This window comes from Eucalyptus grandis, chromosome 4, assembly GCF_016545825.1.
Source record: "Eucalyptus grandis isolate ANBG69807.140 chromosome 4, ASM1654582v1, whole genome shotgun sequence".
In the NCBI taxonomy this organism is placed as follows: Eukaryota; Viridiplantae; Streptophyta; class Magnoliopsida; order Myrtales; family Myrtaceae; genus Eucalyptus; species Eucalyptus grandis.
The window spans coordinates 16,073,563-16,090,762 of record NC_052615.1 but is presented as its reverse complement, the minus strand read 5'-3'; the positions used below and the strand labels follow the sequence as shown (position 1 = coordinate 16,090,762).

Sequence of the window (17,200 nt, the reverse complement as noted above, 5' to 3'; positions counted from 1 at the left end):
TTTCATTTAAATCTCCTCCCCAATCAACATCAGAATAGCCTTAGAGTCGCAGATCCTTTCCATAATAACTCAACATATAATCAGCAGTCCACTTTAGATACCTCAGTATTCTCTTAACGGCTTTTCAAAGTGCTTGACCTGGATTGGATTAGTATCTACTCACCATTCCAACTGCAAAACATATGTCAGGTCTTGTACACATCATAGCGTACAACAAGCTTCTAACAGCACTAGCATAAGGAACTTGTTTCATTTGTTCCTTCTCTTGTGGAGTCCTTGGACACAGTCTATGGCTCAATCCTTCACCTTTTGCAATAGGAGCGTCAATGGGTTTACAATCCCATATCATTCAATTCAAAAAATTTGGAAGACAACCAACTTTTGACAGTATTGACTAGCTCCATATTGCTTCCAGCAATTAGTATATCATCAACATATAATGATATGATCACAAATTGATCCTTGGATCTTTTGATATATACACAATGATTCTCATCTATCATTGTAAAGTCATATGCCATTATGGCATTATGAAAACGTATATATCATTGTCTTGACGACTGCTTAAGGCCATATATCGACCCCCAAAGTCGACATACCTTTTCTTCTTGGCCTTTCACTATGAAACCAACAGGTTGTTCCATATATATTTCATTCTCTAATTTTCCATTGAGAAAATTAGTCTTTACATCCATTTGATGTAACTCAAGATCCATACTAAACACTATTGCCAGAACTATGCGAATCAAGGCAAATCTTACTATAGGAGAAAAAAAAATATCTTCATAATCAATTCCTTCCTATTGATTATACCCCTTCGCCACAAGGCGAGCCTCATGCCTTTCAATCGAGCCATCAGCCTTTCGCTTTATTTTGAGAACCCATTTGTTCCCAATAGCTCTGCGTCCTTTTGGCAGATCAACCAGTTCCCAGACTTGGTTTGATTTCATTGACTCCATTTTCCTCTTTCATTGCATAAATCCATTTTTCATTACTAGGGCAATTCATAGCCTCTTTAATATTTCTTGGCTCATACTCATCTTGTGGAGCAACCATAAAAGTTTCCCTTTCAATATCAAAACATCGACGGGGAATACTTTGGCGACTTGTTCACCGTATGGGAGATTGTACACTTAGCACATCATTCCCCATTATGCTCCCACTTGGATTAGGTAATGATGATGTCGTCACATCGGTGGTTGCAATTGAGAATGAGTTGAATTCAATTCATCACATCTCATATTACTCCCACTTGGATGAACTCCATTAATATCATAATCTTAATCCAAGGTTTCAAATAGGAAGTAATCTTCCCTATTTCGCCCTTCTTAGGAAATTCATCCACTAAGAATGTGACATCCTGTGATTCAAATTCAGTTATTCTCCCACTTTCCTGTTCACTTACGAACACATACCCTTTTGAGTGTTCGGAGTATCTCATTAAAATACTCTACTTTTATATGGGACTCAATTTCCCAAACTTGTGAGAGGACATATGAGTATAGACAGCATAATCCCATGGCTTAAGTAAACTTAAGTCCGGTTTTCTACCTATCCATAACTCATATGGAGTGGAACTAAGCGATTTGGAAAGCATCCGGTTAAGTATTTAGGCAGCAAGTTAACAACGCATCACTCCATAAAAGTGATATGTAAGTTAGCATACGCCATCATGGACCTAACCATTTCCGGTAGGGTTCTGTTTCTTCTCTCGCAACACCATTTTGTTGAGGAGTATGTGGAATAGACAACTGTCTTTCTATTCCTTTTTCATCACATAATTTTCTGAACTCATCGATAAATATTCTCGACCTCGATCGGATCTAAATGCTTTTATTTTCTTGTCTAATTGATTTTCAACCAAGTTCATAAACCTTTTGAAAACAACTTATGCTTCAGATTTATGAGAAATCAAATAGACACCTCCGAATCGAGTATAATCATCTATTAAGAGTGATGAAATAAACAGCCCCTTGCCTTCCTTTCATATTCATTGAACCACAGACGTCCAAATGGATTAAATGCCGAGGAAATTCAGCTCTTTTACCTTTTCCAAATGGTCTCCTTGTCATTTTCCCTTCTAGGCAATGCTTACATATGGGCAAATCAACTTTTTCAATGTTGCCCAACAAGCCCTCTTTGGCTAGTCTTTTCATATGTTGTTGGCCCATATGACCAAGTCTAGCATGCCACTATATTCACATCATTATCATATAAAATAGAAGACGTGAAACAAGGGAATAACATATTGACATCACCACAGTCAACATTTAGTACAATGAAACCATTTAGAAAGTGACCACAACCATAGTAGTTTGTACCTAAATACAAATCTACACCTTTATTATGGAAGTTCATTCTAAAACCAAGCTTAACCAACATCAAAACAGACATTTAAATTTCGACGAATCTCCGGAGCATATAGAACATCGTGTAGGAATAAGGTGCGTCCACCACGCATGTTCAATTGGCTAGTGCCAATTCCTTTAACTTCATCTCTGGAGTTATTTCCGATATGGATCCACTCAGTTCCAGTTGGTACTCGTCGGAATTCCACAAAGGATCCTCTATCCTTTGCTACATGGTCATCGCTCATGAATCTACATTCCACAAAGGATTGGATTCAGCCTATTATGCAGAACTTGACACATAAGCAAAGTTCTCAAATGTACAAGAGGTGTATAGCTTCTTTGGCTCACGACAGTCGCGAGCATAGTGACCTCTCTTGTCACAATTGTAACATCACACCCTTGACATTTTCATCACTTGAGGACGCTTTCCTCTCTCTTGTTGGTTAATTCTTGATTTCTTATAATAAGGACTTGATCCTTTGCATTCCCACATATTGAACGAATCAATACGCTTGCGCTTAGAGCACAAAGCCCTTTTTCTGAGCTAGAACCAGCATAGAAAATATCTATTTACAGCTCAAATGCTGTTAGGCGGTCCTCAACTAGCTCAAGGTGGCGCACAACATTTATAAGATCTTCCATAATATGGTCAAGAGCTTCTAGTGCTTCTTGCTTTTCCAGCACATATTGAATCTCCATATTTAATATTTCACAATAGTTGCCGTTCATATCAGCAATCACGTTCTTAGTTGCTGAAACCATCAGTCTGAACACATCAGACATACATGCACAAATAATTAATGCCTATCATTTATGCATCCCTATTTACATAGACCCATCATATTAATGAATAATTTTAAGTAAGGCTTTAGAATCAAAAGGTCACTACGTTTCCAATCATCCTCCAAAAATCCTAACTTAAAACTATCATTAATATGATTGTCATATGCAAAATCAATTCTATGAAGTTACAAAAACTTCTATAACTACCCACTGACTAACTACCCACAAAGAATCGCCAGAAGAAAGCAAATATTATCTAACATCCAATAGAATAAAGAGCTTTCACATAATACAACTATACATTACACTAAGCAATATATACAAAGAAAATATCAACATGGAAAGAGATATTTACATCTATAAAAAAATCTCACAATTAATCTAAGAAATAATTAGGAAATGTCCCTTCTAATCTATCACCAAAACATCGAGAAAACCGAAGGTACATTTGCCAACCATGGAAAAACTTTTGGAGAGCTCTCATGTCGCCACCAAGGCGCATTCACTGCGCCACGTAGCGCACAATCTAAGGGTTGAAGTTTTGGCCAACTCAATCCTATAGTACTCTCTTACAAAAGCTTCCACCGGCCTCCTATAACCCGGGGACCACGTTGACCTCCCATAGCCGATCTAACACTTGCTTGCCATTCAGGTGGAAGAGTGTTCAACAAAGCGGCACCTTCTCAAAATCCGGCATAAGATAACCATTATTGATGATTTCTGTATCATCGATTGACCTTGACCATATGTGATACTAAATCACCATCAAGCCACCGAAAATCAGCTAACTCTTTCATCAGCCTTTTCAGTCTAGCTCTTCCTTCGTCCGTTCTCGGGATTGCGGTATCCGTGCATTACGCATCATAGTTTCGCAACAAATGCGGAACTAAAATGGATCACTTATAATCCATAATAAACAAAATGGAAAATACATAAATTTCCATGATTCATGCAACAAATGCAGAATTAAAATGGATGACCTACAACCCACACAGACATAATTGAAAAAAAAAAAAGAAACAAATTCCTTTTTTTTTTTTTTTTTTGGGTGGTCAACGGTCAACGGCCAAGTCAACGGTCAACGGTCAACGGTCGGTCAACGGTCAAGTCAACGGTCAACGGTCGTCGCCGGTCAACGCTCGTCGGTCGTCGGACCGGCCGACGGACGGACTGTCGGACCGACGGATCGGTCGGACGGTTGGACCGTTCGGGCACGGCCGCACGTGCGCGCTGCGTGCGCGGGATGACGTCACGCGACGTCGGCGGCATGTGCCACGCGCGTGCCATCGTCGGCGGGTCGGGTCGGGTCGGGTCGCGGGTCGGGTCGCCCCGGCCAACCGACGTCATCGCCGACGTCATCGATGACGCGTCGGCCAGTGTTCTTACCGATTGGGTGACGTCATGCGACGTCGGCACGCATCGGCCCGTGGACCGGCGCGTCCGGTTCATCGCCCGGCGCGCGCCGCCGCCGGTTCGCCACCGGCGCGTGTGCCACGCGCCCGGGCGAACCAGCGCCTCCCGGGTGCGTCGCGCCCACGCGCGGCGCCTTCCCGGCCGCGCGTGTGGGCGCGTGCGGCGTCGCCGCGGCGCTCGACATACCGCGGACTCGTCTCGACGCCCCCTTTCTCCTGTGCCATCATATTTTGATTTTGACATACGAAAACATGTAAAAATGGCGAAGAGCGCTCGGGTGTCGGGATTTTCGCCCGATCCGTACGGCCGAAGATTTTTTCGCGATAAATCAATCAAAAAACATCAAATTGATTGGGAAAACGTGAACTAGGCTCGATACCAATGTTGGGAATGACTGATCCCGAAAACCGGATTCGACACTAAATCGAACCCCTAAATCAATGCGGAAGACGAAGCCGGAAAAACACGTATCACCGATCGTAAAGCACACCACAGATTCGAGCGTACCTTATTAGCCACAGATTAAACACCGTCGTCAATGGAGGAAGAGAATCCGATCGATGAAGCCTTGAAGGGAAGAAATTGGAAGCCGTATGCCTACTGTTCTTCGGGAGAGAAAACGCGTGGGAGAGAAGCGTACGTTGATTGTGCCAAAAGGTGCGTCTTTCTCTCTCTCTCTCCTCCCTTTTATACCTTCCCCCATCCACGGGCCCTATTCCCGTGGGCCGGGCTTTTTGGGCCCAACTTGGGCGGACGGGCCAACTCAGGCCCATCTCATAAATCCATCAATGTAGAAGGAGAATAATATGGGCCATATCGAGATTTGATTTTCATAAGCTATTAAACAGATTTAGGATTTTCTTATTTGATACTTTCTTTCTTTATTTAATTTAAAATTAGATTTTCAGTTAGTTATCTCCTTCTTCTTTTTTCTTTTCAATAGTTATTCTTGCAGTTTTTCTTCTTCTTTTTTTGAATGCTTTCAAATTATCTCTTATAAGAGTTTATCAAGGACTTTGTACTATTTATTCCCATGTTATTCTCTTTTCTGAAGCAATTTGCATTTAATTATATATTGGAAATGAAAACTTGAGAGCTTCTTTTACGAAGAAAATTACCGATATAGTCCTAAATCTGTACGAATGTCAATTTCGTCCTAAACTTTTTAGTTTTACTAATGCAATTGTAAATCATTGCATGAAATTCCTACGCAGTCTTTTTTGAACGATTTTTGCATGATGTGGTTGATATAACGTCTAGTCATTACCAGTTATCTTGCGCGGCATGTTGATGTGGACACCTAATGAATTGCTATGATAGTGATTTTCAGTGGCAATTAGCCAGATAGACATTCATTAGAATTTTGTATAAAATTTTAGGATTAAATTATTATCCATACAATATGTTTAGGATTGATTGGGTAAGTATCCCTCTTTCATGTGGGCCTTGTGTGTATTACACTCCATGCATGTTTCCAGTTAACATTATCAGAGCATACCTAAAAAAGAATGAGTTTTCCTGAAAATTTTCGTATCTTATGGTGAAGTAAAAAGCAAATTGCTGATGCGCGCTCTATAATGGAAGGTGAACATTGAGCTTTAGAGGATGCTAACTTCCGAACATTTGTAGCTTCGCCGGCATTTTCTCAAACATCGGCTAGGGTAACCAATACTTGATAATGCCACTCTCGATTGCTCGTACGATGTCTCTGATGAGCCGAAAAACCCATAAAAAAATTACTGTCATTTTATAGACCATCACCCTCTTCTTCTAAAGTCGATTAATATTTTCCGTTTCTCCGACGAATCCTTTTTGCCGACTAAAAGTATGAAATAATAGTTGTTGCTGCCAAGATCGCATCTCAAAACTCAACTAAGTGGAGGCCAAAAAGGCTACTAAACTTGTCAATGCATGTCCTTCGAGCCATCTCTATTAATTCCCAATCCAAGTAAATTAATCCATTTTCAACTATCCAAATTCAATTAGTGGGATATTTTGCACTTGATTATGTTAGGGTACATGTGCGAGTTGTGTTAAAAAAAATCTTGTATCAGAGAATTGAAGTGATGTAAAGCAGTTAGTATATCATAGTTTATCCATAACTTATTAGTTTAAGCTTTTGAGTGAAAGTGAGTCCAACTGAATATGTAGATAAGCTAGAACTTAAGCCCCCTCTTGGTGATTTCTCCAGATGAAAGGTATCGAGCTTTTGTTGTGCACTCCCAACAAATAATATTAGAGTCGATGGTAAATTGGTTAGGCCCTAATCAGCTCAAGCCTCAATAAATGGTATCAGAGTTGATGGTAGATTGATGGCCTTTAATCTATGCAACTTGAGATATCTTGATGCAGAAGGATACCTATATTAAGGGGAAGTAGATCTAACATTGAACTCATAAATGGAGGAGAGATTGTTATGATACACATGTAAGTTAGAAATTGGAGTGATATAGAGTAGTGTATATTCTAGTTGCCCAAAACCTCATTCGTTTAAGCTTTTGAGTGAAGGTGGTCTAACTGGATGTGTTAATAGGCTCAGACTTATGCTCCATCTTTGTGATTTCCCCAAGCGAAAGGTGAAAGGTATCGGGCTTCTACTTTATGCTCCCAACCAACTGTATCAGAGTCGATAGTAAATTGATGGACCCCTAATCTATTCAAATTAAGATATCTTGATGTGGAAGGATACCTACTTTATGAGGAGGTAGATCTAATCCTAAGCTTACACATGAGAGGGAGATTGTTAGGATACACATTTAAGGGTCCGTTCGTTTTTTGGAAAATAACTTCCGGGAAAACATTTTCCGAAATTTCCGGTGTTTGGATGGCGGAAAACAGATAGTTAGAGAAAATGTTTTCCGGTTAATGAAAAATCTCCTCTTAAGATTGTGGAAAATGATTTCCTCTTTTGAGAAGAGGAAAACATTTTCCATAACTTCTTCCACTTTGTTTCCTTTCACCAACTCATTTATACTTTTTTTTTTTCTTTTATGTTTTTTTTTAAATTGAGTTTTTAAGTTTTTTCCCTTTTTTTTTCTTTTTTTCCATTTCATCTTCTTCCTTGGTGGCTGATTGCCAGCCATGGTGACTGCCGGCGACCGGCCGTGAGCTAGCTCTAGCCTCGCCCCAGGCCGGCGAGGCTCCGCCTAGCCCGATCTGGCAAAGCCGAGCTCGCCCGAGCTTGATGAGTTGGGCAAGGCAAAGCCCCGCCGACCTAAGGCGGAGCTCGGGCTTGGCCAGATCCGGTGAGCTGGGCGGGCTCGGGCCTCCCGAGCTCGCGCAGCTCGGCGAATCTCTGGCGAGCTCAGCCGAGCCTCGCCTAGCTCATTTGGATCTCGGCTACTGGGTCTTGGTCACCGCTAGGCAACCAGCCATTGTCGGGCATGTGACGGCGGAGGAAGGAGGAGGAAGAAGGAGGAGAAAGGAGGAAAGAAAGAAAAAGAAAAGAAAAAGAAAGAAATAATAAAAAAAATAATAAAAATTTCGATTTTTTAAAAGAAATAAAAAATAAAACTAATTTTTGGTCAATTAAAAATATTAAAATTCAATTTCTGAAAATTTTTCCCAAACAACTAAATTAGCTAACGAACGGTGGAAAATATTTTCCATTCGAAATTTAGGTTTTGGCTAAACACCGGAAAATAGAGTTATTTTCCTAAAAAATGACTTTAGCAAAATGTTTTTCGGAAACATGATCCGCGAAACGAACGGCCCCTAAGTTACATTAGAAAAATCCCACATTAGAGAATTTGAATGGTGTAGAGTAATTAATATATTATACTTGTTCTATAACTCATTGGACATAAGAATAGTAGGAGTGCCAAAACTTTCATACGATACTTACTTAAGTACGATTTTTTTTTTTTTGCTCACTTGAGTGTCACATTAGATAAAAATCGATCACTTTAGTATCAATTCCAGCCAAAGGTCCCACGTGAAATTTTTTAATTTTTTGAATCTTTTATTTTTTTATTTTTGTTTTTTTTTTCTTTAGGGCAGGCGAGGGTCACCGGCGACCCTCGCCGATTGTGGTCGCCTCACTCTCGGCCTCGAAGGCCATGAGAGAGGCCGTGAGGGCCCTCGTAGGTCATGGGCAACGCCACCCAGAGCATGGTGAGGCCCCAAAGGCCTCGCCCAAGTTCTTCACAGCTAGATTTGCGACTTACTTCTAAATAATTTACTCTTAGGATAGACTTTTGGCTCAAACATGTAACAAAGCATTTGGGTTGATTTTGGACAATTTGAGAAGGGAAAAAGTTAAAGACGACCTATCGAATTCCAAATCTCCACGAGCCGCTCATTAAAGACCATTTGCCAAAAAGGTGGTCTATCTACCACTTTCTTAATTTTGAGAGTATTTCTTTTTAATAAAGTAATGACACCAACAGTTTTTAAATATTTTCTCATTAGTCAATGTCATTTTTGCATATTTTTTTGGGGAAAAAAATCACCAAAAACTTTATATTATGTCAACAGTGACACATTTACCTTAAATTTTTACCAAAGTCTCATGGAAACGCAGGTCTATCCTCTTTCTTTTTAATTTCAAATTCTAAAGCAAACCCAATTCACTACGTAGCATCATTTTTTGTTTCTTCAAAAATTGAACCTGATGGTGTTTTCCACTGAATATTCGTGTACGAAGGGTTCCTCACGGACTTGGGATGCGACCACTTGATCTCTCCGGTGAGTGCCCACTCCTTACTGCAACTTGATCGGTCTTCGGATTTTTGAATTGAATGAGAAATTGGGAGTTATGCCAACGAGCACTGCCGGGGGTGTGGGCAACAGTGGGTAGTGAGCACAGGAGAAGACGATGAACGGTGCCGCTATTTTCTTTCTTCTTTTTCTTTTTAGTCTTTTTCTGATGTCGGCACCACATCGGTGCAGCGCCAACATTTTAAGGGTGATTTCTAACAGAACCCTAATTGGATGGCAAATGTGTCATTCGGGTACACGTTTAGGGTTTTATTTGCCACAAAAAAGTTTGAAGTAAATATATTATAATAGTCATAGTTTTAGATTTTTGGCAGCTTTTCCCCCTTTTTTAGTCAATATTGTCTAAAAAGTGGTTTAATGGGGTCATTCTACCGAAATTATTGACAAACTATGTGGACAGAATATGGCGTTGTTTATGATTCATCGTCATTTATATTCAATTCTATCTCCATACTTTGTTTACTTGTTCAATTTTAGTTCATGAACTGCTTTTTTTTTTTTTGTCGAAAAAGTGGAAACTATATTGAGAAAATAAAGTTAGTACAGCCTGCAGCAAGTGCATCAGCACATACAAGATCGATGAGATAAAAAGGGGGAAAACAGCCCAGTTCTGATTCGACAAAGCCCAATTATGAACTGCTTTCTTATTCCCTCTCTTATGTGCGCTATGTCAAATTTGGATATAATCCCGACACAAATTGTTTATTTAATTATGTCACAATATTATAGCAAAACATAAACGTAATTAAATGGATTGCACAGCACTTACCATTTCAGATATAATTCTTATATATAAAAATGATTACTTATGTTGACATGTTGTAAGTATCAATTTTGAATATACCTAAGCATGTCATGTAAATATAGGGAACATTTTAAATTGACTAAACGAGACTAATCATGTTATAAATGGATAAAAGGGTCAATCCATACATGACACAATTAGCTTTTATTATGTGTTAACAAGTGTAGTGTGATGTCTTGTTGAGGGGTTGTGTTGAAAATTACTAGTCCTAAATAAGAGTCATCAAGATTTATCTTGAAGAGTACTTGATGACTCTAACCATGCTTAAGCGAAGTATATTAGAGAGAAGAAGCAAAACATAATACTTTAACGTCGACATTGAACAAGCAAGTAAAGTTGAAGCACAAAATTGAACCCCCAAAAAAATAAAAATGATAAGGCAGAATTCAACGGCACTATCAATAAATTTCTTTAGATCTTTAACAGAAGGGCAGCGTTAAACAAAACATAAAAAATTCATAAAGGACGTTCGGAAAAAAGATAGTTCGGATGACACGGAATGACGAGCAAAAGTTCATAGCTACTCGCAACATAACTTTTGCAAATATCTTCCCTTCTTTCTTCTTTTCTTTTCTGGATTGATTAGATGTTAGCAGGTCCCTTCCATTTTCGTGGTTGTTTCTCTTTTTCCATGGAATGATGCTTTGTCCGTGACTTTTGAAAGAAACATGTCGTGGAAATAGTAGTTGTCCTGCCTTTGTTTTTTTGTTTTTTTTTTTTTTTTTTTTGGTCGGAAAACAGAGGATGTTATTCACGCTTGCAAAAACGAACAACCCTTGTACAGGGCTTCAGAGCAAACAAGGTCCAAAAGGGTTGGGGAGGTGAAACAGCCCAATTCGATGGAAGAAGACAGTGCCCATGGACTTTAGTGGCCCAGTCTGCAATGTAGTTGTCCTGCCTTTAATAAAAGAGAACGGTGGATATGAATTTTTATAAGACATATTCTTTCAATTGTAGAAATGGATGTGACCATCAATTATCGGTAATGCAAAGCTAGAAAGTTAATCACTCTTGGATATTATTCGGAGCAGCTTTCGACCTATAATAACTTATCGTATATGAATACAAAGATGGACGGTGTGATTGACATAAGCAGTTTTCCAAAGTTTGATCCATAGACAACGTGTCAAATTTTCGTCCCACGTTGATCTAGTCACCTCTAAATCCATCTTCATGTAACTATCAATGAAAGAAATAAAGTCCTATCTACATACAACAAAGGAACCTTACTCGAACATTATTGGCTGATAAATGTGAATGCTGGAATAATTTATTGTGGAAAAAAAAAGCAAGAGTTTGTTTAGGAGTTTACTTTTCAGAGTTTTCTATTTTCAATTTTTGTGGATGACACAATTTGTGTTTTATTCAATGTGAAATATAATGATGGACGACGTGATTGACATAAGCAGATTTCGGAGGTCTGATCGGCAGACAACATGTCAAGTTTTCCTCCCACTTTGGCCTAGCCGCCTCTAAATCCATCTTTATGTAACCATCAATGAAAGAAATAAAGTCCTAGCTACAGAAAACAAAGGGCCCTTACTTGACTTTCTTGGCTGATAAATGTGAATGGTGGAATAATTTATTGTGGAAAAAAAAGCAAGAGTTTGTTTAGGAGTTTACTTTTCAGGGTTTGCTATTTCCAATTTTTGCGGATGGCACAATTTGTATTTTATTCCATGTGAAATATCCAAAAATAGAACTAAGGTAATAAAGTATTCATTTGACATAATGTACTTTCTTATTCTCTCTTTTTTGTGAAGGGTTTTGTTGACAAGTGCACTTGTTAAAGAAGCAATTAAGGAAAGCTTACAATTTTTGGTCCACTATCCTTATTATGGTATGTTTTATCACTATCTTGAAAGCTCGACTCTTCCTAAGTAAGCATGGTTTAATATACAATTATATGATTCAAGAATTTTTCCTAACCTACTTGTCCAATAACTTTTCCTTTAGAAAAATACTCAAATTGGCCTTATTTTTTGCATCGACTCCACTCGACTCCCTTTTTTTTTTTTTTTTTTTTTCTAATATCACTTATGTACACCCTAAGCATTCGCTCTAGAAGCCAATTTGTACCTGACATTAGTTGCCATTATAACTTCAATGACGAAATCCATGTATTCCTTCCAAAATTGGCAAAATTTTAAATTTCTCACCCACTCAAAAATCCAATATCAATTTAAAATGTAATTAGGCAAATCCTAAATCAAAAACCATAATACGCCCATTGACGTCATCACCTGCTGCCTAAGGATATCCACCTCGCTCGTTGTCAGCCACCAGCAATCTTTGATGCTTTCACCCTCCCTTCCTCCCACCCTCCCTCTCTAATGATCCCAATTAAGGATGGGTTTCATCAAAAGTGCATCGATGACAAATATCTTCTGATATATTCAAAAAGATGATTGACTAGAATTTAATCAACGATAAAATACATTTTGAATATATATGAATTAATGTGTGAATCGATAAAAGATATGAAGAGTCATTTGCTGAATTTGGATAGAAAAGTAGATGATAAGAAATTTAAAGTTATCAAGATTGAAGGAAAAATCGTGATTAACATCATTTTAGGAAATAAGGTCGGCCCTCGAACGGTTTCAAAGGTTAAATTCAAGACAAAACACTTTTCCAATGAATTATGCTTAGTCCCTGTTTGACCTCAGTCGTTGGTGCAGCCCACGCGGACATTCATTTTCTCGTTTTTCAATTTGTGTTTTACATGCTGTCTTTTAGACGGAGGCAAGTCGCTGTGGCGAACGGTGGGCCCACCAATATACAAACAAAATGAGGCACTCACATGTATACAGTTTGTGATTTTGGTGAACAGATTCATTTCATGAGTAGATGAGAGTTATTATTTCCCGATAAGTGAAAAATATTTTGTGCTAGCTGTGTCACATATTTCTTATTATTTTTGCAGTGTATTTCAAATTAATCTTTTAGGATTTGATTGTGTTATTTGAAAATTTTAAAATTCAATTATATTTTTATGATAATTTTAGAGGTCAATTGCACTTTCATCATAAGTTTTACAGATTTTAATACACTTGTGCCCACTCTTTGTTTTGGTGATTTTAGTCAATGCACTTTGCTTGACAATAAAGATATTCCCACCGTCCAGTTTCTGTGTTAGTGTTTCCAGGAATCATCCTACACGGCTATACTTAACAGAGAACGTCGAAATTATCTAACTAGTCTGGAAACCTGAAAAGCAGAATAACCAAAGAATTTAGAAATCAGAGAACTGCCCCTTTCAGCCAAGTCGCCCACAAAAAAAAAAAAAAAAAAAAAATGACAAAGCTTTTTGCAATCCTTATTTTCATGGTTAGCTTTCTCGCCCTGGAAACCGAATCAACCATTACTATCAGCGAGTATTCCTGCCTGAATTCGAGCACTTTCACACTGAATAGCACCTATGAGGCGAATCTCAGGCTTCTCCTTCAATCCCTTCCCTCTCACACCAACTCGAGCAATGGATTCTTCGACACGAACATGAGCATGGGGGAGCCAAATGACGCCGAAGCTGTATATGGCAGATTCCTATGCAGGGGAGATGTCACCAAGGAAGTGTGCCTGGAATGTGTGAAAGCTGCTAGTGTCAGTATCAAAGAGAAATGTCCTATGGTCAAAGCGGCCATCCTCTGGTACGACGAGTGCATGTTGCAGTATTCTAACCGTAACTTCTTCCCAGCGACGGATGAAGTGCCTATTCTGGAAAGTTATAATCGGCGGAATGTGAACCAGCCCACCGATTTCATGAGGCTGTTGGAAAAAACATTGAAGCAGTTGATTACTCGGGCTGCTAAAAGATCCGATAAGAAGTATGCTTCCAAAGAGGCCCCTGTCAAAGGATACAGGGGCGCTACTCTGTATACGTTTGCCCAGTGCAGGCCTGATCTCTCAGCGGCTCACTGCGAGGATTGCCTGCAGAATGTGATTTCGATTCTCCTGACAAAACAAACCGGGAAAAGTGGAGGCAGAATCTTGCGTTCGAGTTGCTTCGCCAGGTTCGGGATAAGCCCGTTCTACACAGGTAATGAGCTCAAAATTTTCGTTTCACTAGTTCTAGCTCGTTTCAATTTACTGATTTGACCACGTTTGGTGGCACGTAAAATATTTAATTGCCGGTGCCATATATTTGCCAGATGCTGAACGTAATGTCATTATACTAATGAAGCATTCAACTAATTAAATTACAGTCGAAAAGAAAAGGCATTTTTCATCAAGATTAACTATCGGGATCACTTCTGCAACTTTGGCGGTTGGTCTACTTTGTGTCATGCTCTGGTTTACCCTCAAAAGAGAAAGGAGCAAGAGAAACAACGTCGAAGAAGATCTAATTGGTAAGAAATGGGTAAAATTGCACCGAAAGTCTTACACTTTATAGTTTATTTGTATCGCAAAGTTGATGGCTATTTGCTACACAGTTGGAAGCAAAATTTCGGAACTACATTCGTTGCAATTTGATGTGGGCACAATTGAAGCCGCCACAGATTACTTCTCGAATCGCAACAAATTAGGGGAAGGTGGATTCGGTCCAGTTTATAGGGTAAGAAGTTTTTAACATAGAGATATGACATGAAGCACTATGCATGTTCTGCCTTTACATGACATTTTTGTTCATATTCTGTCTTATGTAGGGTACACTCCCTTGTGGGGGGAAAATTGCTGCAAAAAGGTTGTCTCAAAGCTCAAAACAAGGTGTGCGGGAATTCAAAAATGAAGTTGAATTGGTAGCCAAGCTTCAACACAGAAACCTAGTGAGGCTATTAGGATTTGCCATGGAAAGAGAAGAAACGATACTGGTCTATGAATATGTGCCCAACGGAAGCCTAGACCAGTTGCTCTTCGGTTTGCGCCTCTCCCTTCATCTTCTTTAAAAATGATTCCATTCCTCTTAGTTTAGTTCTTTCTTTTCGATCCTGGTCACCATCTTATAATATTTCCAAGGTATGAGCAAAATTCAGAAGTTATGTCTTGGGGCATTCTTCATACAATTTGACGATGGTTCCAAAAGAAAATTACATGTGACAATGATCACTCGTCAATCATATTTAGACATGAACTAGAGATTCTTTTGACTCTAAATTTACAAAATTCTGGCCAACACAGACCCTCCACAAAGCATACGGTTGGATTGGTCGGCACGCCACAAGATCATGGTTGGGGTGGCACGTGGTATTCTTTACCTTCATGAAGATTCTCGGCTCCGAATTATCCATCGTGACCTCAAAGCTAGCAACATTTTGCTTGATGAAAATCTAAACCCGAAAATCTCGGACTTTGGTATGGCTAGGATTTTTTGTACTGAGCAGACTCAAGGAAGTACAAACAGAATCGTCGGAACTTAGTAAGTTCAATTTTATATTACTTTGGTTCATGGTCAGAACAACCCAATAGATAATTTGCAATAGTTATGCTAACAGATTTGCCCTTTAATTAGATTTCCAATGCATAGATTATACTGAGCCTTAACATCTTGATCTTTAAGTGAACTATGCTCATTCACAAGAATCACAACTTAGTCTTTGTCTTTGAATTGATTCACAGTGGCTACATGTCTCCTGAATACGCCATGTACGGACGATTTTCAGTAAAATCCGATGTGTTCAACTTTGGTGTGCTAATGCTCGAGATCATAACTGGCAAGAAGAATCGGTATTCTTACATATCAGATGACCATGAGGGCCTTCTCAACTATGTAAGTGCAATTTGATCATACAATTTTCTTTGTTTTTTTGTAAATTAATGATAGTACCAACATATGTTCTAGGTTTGGGAACAATGGAGAATCGGAGAACCATTAGAAATTGTGGATCCAACAATCGTTAAATCTTACTCAGAAAACGAAGTGATCAAATGTATTCACATTGGCTTGCTCTGCATTCAAAATGACAAAGAAGCCCGACCCGCCATGGATACAGTTGTTCTTATGCTTAGTAGTGCTGATTTCGTTAGCCTCCCCTTGCCGGAGCAACCTACTTTCTTCATCCCAAGTGTGAAGCACAAACAAAAATATCAAGATCGAAACTCGAATCAATCCAATGAGAAGCTCAATGGGAGCACGATAATGCCGCAGTATTCAGTGATTAGTGATTGTCTAACTGATGTGGCTCCTCGATAAAGAGCGGGAAAATATCATGGAGCACACTCGAAATCCACCGAGCAATGTACAATTCATAAGCCAAGAGGTCAACACCAAGTATCGTACAAAAAATGCAAGCTCTCTTTTGGAAGGAACAAGATTTTTAAGCTCTAAATAATAGTGTGTTGAAGTCCATTCTCTATGAGAGCAGCCGCAACTATTTAGATAGCAACAAATCGATGTATAAAGTAAATTACTCATTCTTCTGTCTTTAATTATGAATGTGAGAGAATCATATTTCTCTCTACTCTTTTAACTTATTACGGTTTATCTTCGTTTCTTCTTTAAGACAAAGGAAAGGATAACTCTATAACGGTAGGATGTTATTTTTACGCATATAAAATAAACTTTTTTTTTTCCATACTAGAAAATTTTAAGAGAAAGTGTACTAAAAGTCTTCAAACTTATCATAAAAATGTAATCAAGTTTTAAAACTTATTATAAAATGCAATCATCTTTTGCTTGTCTGGACATTAAGAGCTGATATTTATAAGACTTGTTCTTTAATTGAGTTGCTTTTCCTATTGTTATTAGACGTGATTTATCCTGTGTTTTGAGTATTCAAAGTAAGTGACTTCCTATATCTTTAATTTTGTGATCTTAGTCATTAGCACTTTCCATAACAATATAATCATCCATGACCTATGAAGGGTAGTTTCGACTGGGGTTTGTTGCGACCTACCCTCGGAGGAAAGGAATAGGTTTAGGGGTATTGCATAAATGACATATCTAAGGCCCATGATTAGGCACGAGCTCTCCCAAGCCCATACCTTGCGTGACGTTTGGCTATTTTCATGAATTTTGCAAAAAAAGGAGTCGCCACTAGCCTATTGGGGTCAGTTAGAAATCAAGTGAGGCATAAGAGTGTACCTCATTTCCTACGTAACCAAAGAATCTAGGGTCGGGGACTTGATTACACTAATTAATCAATTAGTGCCATTTCGGTATCTAATCTTGTTTATTTTAAAAAAAATATCA

At 38.7% G+C, this 17,200-nt stretch overlaps 1 protein-coding gene across 2 annotated transcripts; it reads left to right on the top strand.

Moving 5' to 3' along the window:
* The first annotated feature begins 13,363 nt into the window (after nt 1–13,363).
* Nucleotides 13,364–16,426, top strand: LOC104442727 (cysteine-rich receptor-like protein kinase 10). Of its 2 annotated transcripts, XM_039311181.1 has the most exons (6): nt 13,364–14,110; nt 14,277–14,420; nt 14,505–14,626; nt 14,718–15,427; nt 15,628–15,778; nt 15,851–16,426. In XM_039311181.1, exons 1-4 carry the CDS (start codon nt 13,369–13,371, stop codon nt 14,955–14,957), a joined length of 1,248 nt encoding a protein of 415 aa, XP_039167115.1. In that variant the 5' UTR covers nt 13,364–13,368; the 3' UTR covers nt 14,958–15,427; nt 15,628–15,778; nt 15,851–16,426. The 2 variants fall into 2 exon arrangements, with proteins under 2 accessions (XP_039167115.1, XP_010054426.3); XM_010056124.3 differs by lacking the exons at nt 13,364–14,110; nt 14,277–14,420; nt 14,505–14,626 and having other exon boundaries at nt 14,964–15,427.
* Nucleotides 16,427–17,200: the final 774 nt, after the last annotated feature.

Coding starts and splice junctions, on each gene's coding strand:
- LOC104442727 (XM_039311181.1), top strand. CDS start 13,369: ATGACAAAGCTTTTTGCAATCCTTATTTTCATGGTTAGCTTTCTCGCC. Junction 14,421..14,504: donor CGTCGAAGAAGATCTAATTG/GTAAGAAATGGG, acceptor TTTGCTACACAG/TTGGAAGCAAAATTTCGGAA. Junction 14,627..14,717: donor GATTCGGTCCAGTTTATAGG/GTAAGAAGTTTT, acceptor TGTCTTATGTAG/GGTACACTCCCTTGTGGGGG.